The sequence below is a fragment of the Arvicola amphibius genome, chromosome 17 (genome assembly GCF_903992535.2).
Source record: "Arvicola amphibius chromosome 17, mArvAmp1.2, whole genome shotgun sequence".
NCBI classification, from domain to species: domain Eukaryota; kingdom Metazoa; phylum Chordata; class Mammalia; order Rodentia; family Cricetidae; genus Arvicola; species Arvicola amphibius.
This window is the reverse complement of record NC_052063.2, coordinates 17,776,822-17,783,667: the sequence shown is the minus strand read 5'-3', so window position 1 is coordinate 17,783,667 and position 6,846 is coordinate 17,776,822. Positions and strand designations below refer to the sequence as shown.

At 36.8% G+C, this 6,846-nt stretch overlaps 1 protein-coding gene across 1 annotated transcript in view; it reads right to left on the bottom strand.

Moving 5' to 3' along the window:
- Nucleotides 1-625: 625 nt before the first annotated feature.
- The window catches only part of Slc6a15 (solute carrier family 6 member 15), a 28,527-nt gene continuing 22,306 nt past the window's right edge, over nt 626-6,846 (bottom strand). The window contains exons 9-11 of the mRNA XM_038314957.1: nt 6,646-6,805; nt 2,217-2,379; nt 626-997 (exon numbers count right to left, since the gene is read on the bottom strand). Coding sequence (XP_038170885.1) covers nt 626-997; nt 2,217-2,379; nt 6,646-6,805 — 695 coding nt within the window. The remainder of the gene's footprint in view (nt 998-2,216; nt 2,380-6,645; nt 6,806-6,846) is intronic.

Below are 6,846 nucleotides of genomic sequence, written 5' to 3'. Positions count from 1 at the left end.
TACAGCCATCACATGAGATCCTCTGTCACCTCTGAATCTAACACTTCATCCAGCATAGTGCCTTCTCACTCACTCTTGGATAGTATTGTTCTATACAGCTGTCACATAAGAAAATACTTTGCAGTCTTCTTCAACTAAGTGCCTACATAAGTAGAGCCTAGCTACAGAACATAGTCATGGAGTTATGCAGAGAGGCATGGACTCTCACAACAGTTTTTGGTAATACTGGGACTTGCCCTGAAGGCAAAATTAGAAACTGTAAGATATACCAATGATTTTAAAATGGCCAATAATATTAAATCCAGAAATCATTAGAAACTGAGGTAACACCTGTTTTCCTTTTAAAGAGATAGAAATACTTGAAAATATGCCAAAAAAGTATTTTTTTAAAAAAAAAAAATCCTGGCAAAATATGACCTCAGTCACTGTCAGCTTTGTTTTTAATCATTTCTGTGCAAATGTAAACTGAGGAACGCTCTTCTTAGACTGACTTATCCTGCTGAGATTAAAGATCACAGCCATGGACACCTGAGATCACCTTCTGATAAGTGAAGCCCAAGGCTTCTCATAGTAGAACCAACATCCATTGATAAAAATGAACCATGCGCAGCTGCTGCCATTTCAGCTACAAGTCTGACTCTGGCATATCTGGCATGTCTGCCATCAAATACCCAATCCCATAGCGTCCATTGGGAGCAGTGTCCAGGGTCGGGGAACCACTTTGTTTTCGATAGATATTTTTACCAAAATTAGGCGACGACATTTCGCTTGGTAGCTTTCCGTGAATGAGACTTGCATCATCTCCTTCCAAGTTTACAGGCTCTTTCAAGACTCTTCCTCTCTTATAGGTCACAGAGGCCAAGTTGCCGGAACTATCGTCTATGAGGTTGCAGCGACGAACAACGAAAACAAGTGGGACAGGAAGTATTGCTAGAGCCATCAGAGAGAAACAGACAACCATCCCCCACATCGGGTAGCTCAGAAATTCTTCTGAAGCCTGGTAAAGTCAAGGAAAGATAAATATCAACCATCTTCTTATGCGCACATATGAAAGCGTTATATTGGTCTTGGGTTTATAAGCCAGGTTCTCAGACAATTATTTCACTTGCTCTGACTGACATAAGTCATGGAAGTGACATTTAGCAAACTCAATGATTAAAAAGTCTGATCATTAATATTTTTGTTTCCTAGAATTCTGCCCCGACCCCATTAAACTTGAGGGAACCCGAAGAGGAGATAAAGACAAAAGGGAGAGGGAGAAAGAGAGAGGGAGCGGGGGCAATTATTTCCCAACCGAATGCTACCACATCTATTAGTTTAGGAAAAAACAAAAGAATTGACAATAATTAGGAAAAACTATCAATCACTAAGTCTGGGGGGGGGGGTACTCTGTTACTAAGCAACAGACATGTGTTACGTGTACCATACCATCTCTCAAAAATCTTGAAACCTAGACTCCAAAGCACATCTGGTCCCATGGTTTGATAAATAAGACAGGCTGGTCTATGTTTCCATTGTGAATGTGTTGTCATTATTATATAGAATTATTGACCATAAAGGAGTTAAAATCAGCACACTGGTCTGTAACAGCCAATACAGATCTCATGCTTGAGCCAGTGTGCCTAGTACTACTTAGAAAGATGCCTTCCATAGTCATTTGCTAACAGAAAACAATTGCCATAAAGCCTTGATTTAATATTTATTTAAATTATGTTTGCATTGCTAATATGTATTTTAAGCATTGTGAGTAGCTTATATTTAATGAATTTCTACAGGTATATATTCCTGGAGCTTTACTACCCTTCCTAAAGTCAAAGGCCATGGAACCAATTGTTCTTCAATGATATAATGAAGAGATCTGGTTTAATAACTAGAAGGCTTTTTGAGTGTCATTTGCTAAAGAAGTTTACAGTGTATAAACATCATAGCTATGTGAGATACAAATTATAAATCTTATTAACCCCAAACCAAAGCAGCATCTTTCAAAAGTGATAAATAAATAAACAAATTAATATATTACTATAAAGTAAATAAAATACGAAGATTTCTAACGTGGCATATTTTCACTTCAAAATAAGATGGAGGGAGTGGCAACTTGGATTGGTATGTGTAATGAAAAAAATAATAGTTTGCTTTCTTTTTAGAAAAATTAAAATTAAAAAAGTCAAAAGCAAAGAAAAAAGAAAAATAACTATCTTCTTTATTTTGCAGTTTACCTTCTCCTCAATCCATGCATTATAGCCAGGAGGACTTAATCCCATATTCACAATGCTAGCGATTAGCAATGTTAGTAGCATTAAAGGGGAAATGTATTTCCACATATAATAGTAATATCTGCTTGGAGCAAAGCCTAACATATCTGTCAGGTCTTCTATAAACCTGTGAAAAAGAAAACATTTAATTATTCCTCCATTATATGACATTACCTTACTAATTTGATAGAATTCTAGATATAACACTGTAGTATGGGTTGCACTGATCACAAATTCAATGGATAGAGGGGTAACTCTGTGGGCTAAGTGTGCTCCATTCAAGCGTGAGGGCTTAAGTTCAGACTCCAGCACCCACATAAAGAGCTGAGGCACATCAGTATGCCTATCAACCTCAGTGCTAAGGAAATGGAGACTAAATCACTGGAGCTCACTTGCCAGTCAGTCTAGCAGACATAGAAAGTCCCTGGCTCAGGGAGAGACCGTTTCCAAAACTTAGGATGGAAGGCAACAGAACACCTCCATGCTTGCAAAATGATCAATGATTGTCTTTGTATTGTCTCAGACCTATGGTCTCTCCTCTCATTTATCTCTTCTTCCATTTTAGACTGGCCCTGCTTATGTCTATTTTGCTAAATTAATTATCTTCTCATTATTTTTTATTCAGAACAGAGTTTAATTTTAGAAGTGCACGCTAGTTTGCTACTGCTTTCAGAAACTTGTTAACTCTCTCACTAAAGATCTTACTGTGTTCTAAGCTCGTTGCAGCCCTTGCAGTGAGGGATGGGACCTAAGATATTCATTTGAGATTAGGGCACATCTTCAAAATAGCATGACACGCTTTGCTTCAATGAACTAAAGAGATTAAAGAAGGTGTCAGAAACCTAGCTGCATGTTTTCTACTGCCCTCTCCCATATAAGGGATGTATACAAGTCTTTTAGGTAACAGTGGCTTATCCTTAACCTTCATGAAGATTCATGGTGGGGGGATCCTCTTGTCAAAGACTGTAAGTATTTGGTTTCACTATTAAAACCAGTAAAGAAATTTAAAAAAAAAAAAAAAACTCAAAGGAACAAAGAACTATGTGGCCATCATCTCCAGGCTTTAAGAATATTCCTTTTACATTTGAATTCATATTGACTAATAACACTGAGTTAGTATAATTTAATATTTTCTTTCTCTGTGCTAAACTGTTTGCTATGACAAAAGTTTGGATTTAGATTGTCTATTCTCAATTGCCTGCCATCTTTCAAAGGTATTAGTGGAGATTCAGGTAGAAGCATATTAGGTTACTGAGCTTATGAAATCATAAAATCATTGGAGCTGAGCAGGAAGTATTCAATGCTGCTCAATGATGTAAAAGGAAAACTAATTAAATTGGAAAATTCTTGTGTGAGAGTTTCCATACCAGAGCTTTAGATAAATTGTGACATTTGAAATCAAGCTGTGTTATTCCAAATGACAATTCCGCCATCTTTTAACATACATCTTTCTTTCTTTGAATTTAATTTTTGGTACTTCAAAAACTACAGTATCTAACTTAAAAGATTATTGTTAAAATCATTGCAGAATGTACGATTTCTTACACAATAGGAATTCAACAAATGCAGCTATTGTTGGCATTACTTTTCCTCCTGTTGTTATTATTGTTTAGAAACACTACCATTAAAAAAATCATATTCTCTAGCAAGCCTTCTTCAAAAAATAAACTATTTAAATGTAAATCTAAATTGATAACTTATTATTAATTGAGAGAGAAATCTAGTAACAATATCAGATTCTATCACAGTGAAGGTTAGGATTCAATGGCTATGTGGTAACACATTAAGAAACTTGGCTTTGTAATCAAAATCTAAATTAAATTTCTACCTGGACAGTTAGCACACTGTGCCTTTTCAAACAGGAAGAAACAATCCCCCATATTAAAAGTGTGTGTAATGTTAGTCACTGGAGAACATTTCTCCATAGACATTTAATTTTAGAACAATTTTAGGCTCATAACAAAGCTGATGTAAAGATGCTGAATCCAATATATCTCTTATCCCAGCACATGAGTCATGCCCCCCATTATCAACATCCTATACCAGAGTTGCATATATGTTAGAAAGGATGAGCTTGTTTTGATATATCATTATCCCCTAGCCCATAGCTCAAATTCATTATTAGTATTATTCCTTCTATGGGTTTGGACAAAACCATAACAACTTACATTCATTATTATTATATGTGTTATGAACACCCCTTGGGCTCAATCTATACATCTGTCCTTACCCCCAGTTGCTACCAAGCACTTATTTGGATACTATCTAAATAGATGTAACAAGTTGGAATCCATCCAGATGCAGCATTATCAGCCACAGCTTTTGTCTCTTAGCAATACACATTATATTTCCCACATTGTTTTCATGACTTTGTAGGAATTTATCTAGGATGGGACAATATTTTCCTCTCTGGGTAGATTTACCCATTAATCTGTTCACAGGTATCTTGACTGTTTCCAGGTTTTGACCATTCTGAGGAAAGCTGCTATAACCATATTTGTACTAGTTCTTGTCTGAAATATATTGCTTCTTAGTAAATACCAAACTGTATACCTGACATGTCATATGTTACAAGTATTTTCATTTTATCACAAGCTGGAGAACTGTCTTCTGAAATGGCGACTTTACCTCATATCTCCAACAGCAACGAATGAGGCTTTCTTCTAGTCTATATTCTCATCAGTACTTGGTGTTGTTGGTGTTTGAAATGTTATTCATTCTAGCAAGTGGTAAGGATAGCTCATTGCTATCTTAATTTGCATTTCATTTTTTATATATGTATATGTAGGTTGTGTGATTGTATGCGTATGCTTACATATCTGTGTGTATATGTGTATGGATCGATGGATGGATGGATGGATGGATGGATGGATGGATGGATGGATCGATGGATGGATGGATGGATGGATCGATCGATCGATGGATCGATGGATCGATGGATCGATGGATTGATGGATGGATGCATGTATGTATGTGGGTATGTTGCCCTAGGATTGACATTGCATGTTATACTAGCCGGTTTTGTGCCAACTTGAAACAAGCTAGAGTCATTAGAAGAAGGAGCCTTAGTTGAGGAGATGCCTCTATGAGACCCAGCTGTAAGGCATTTTCTCATTTAATTGGTCATTAATGACCAATGAGTGAGGGCCCAGTCATGGTGGATGGTGGCATCCCTGAGTTCTATATTAGAAGATGGGATGAACAAGCCATGGGAAGCAAGCCAGGAAGCAGCATTCTCCCATGACTTCTGCATCAGTTCTTGCCTCCAGGAGTCAGCTCTTCTTGAGTTCCTGTCCTGACTTTCTCCAGTAAAGGACTATGATCCGGAAGTGTAAACCAAATTAAAATCTTCCCTCTTCAGCTTGCTTTCGGTCATAGTGTTTGATCACAGCAACAGTAACCTTAACTGAGACACATGTCTTCCATAATCACGATACATTTATGCAGAGTTTTTTTTTTTTTCTGAACACTATGCTTTTTAGCTAACCAGTCTCCTAGAAACTTCCAGTCTCTGTTTCCTTTATGGAGGGATTATGGGCAAGCAACCATGCCCAAACAATATCTTATATTGGTTTTAGGAATGTGAACTTCAGTCTTTGTGCTAACAGAAAGTGCTTACTCACTAAGCTATCTCTCTAGCCCCCTTAATTCCCATGCCTTTCTGTGATAATACAGAAGTTTTTCATCCAGAATTTATCAAATACACATTCTTCACACATAGAAAGCGTGCAACTGGGGTTTAAATGCACAGAAAAGTCAGTTAATTGCATATGTAGTCTATGTGCTGTTAATGTATTCACATCTCAGAATAGACTAGGTAATTTTCCCAAATCTTTCTGATACCAGAAAACATGAACTCCCTCTCTCTATCTCTGTCTCTCTCTATCTATATTGGTCTCTCTCTTTCTCTATCTCTCTTTCTCTCTTTCCTTCTCCCTTCTCATAATACAATCCAGTCTAATAAGTAGGGCACAAGCTTTAGGATGAAGTGGGGGAATCTGTGAGTCACAGATCTGCTGCTATTCAGGTTCTAAATGAGTAAGGAGCCCCTTGGGTTTCATATTCTCATTATATATAAAATGTGAAAAACAATAACAAGTCAGAGAAACAGTCTAGGAACATATCAAATACTTTTCAAGTGTGGAAGTTATCCTTTGAATAAGAATTAAGCCAGGGCTTAGAATTCTAGACAACCTTAAATTGTATGCCATTCCCAACCCTCATGCACTGAGGGAATACACACAATTAAACTGTTCAATCAAGAAAAGACTGTGAAATCCTTGACTTGCTGAAGATTCATCCCTTTTCATTTTGTTCCCCTTTAAATGAAATATTGATCAAACTTTTCAAAAATAGAGGTGAAAAACAGCTGCATGCAATCAAGAATACTTACTTATCTATGCCGTAAACAAAGCTTACGGCAATATTCTCCAAAATGACCACAATTAGCAGAGGCAATGTAGCAGAATAATCATCAAACATTGTAACAAAGTAATTCCCAGAGCGCTGCACAAATATCAGGCCAATACAAAAGGCTAAGAGGCAACAGATAACTAAAGAAAATAAACAAATGAAAAATTAGCCTTTGCATAGA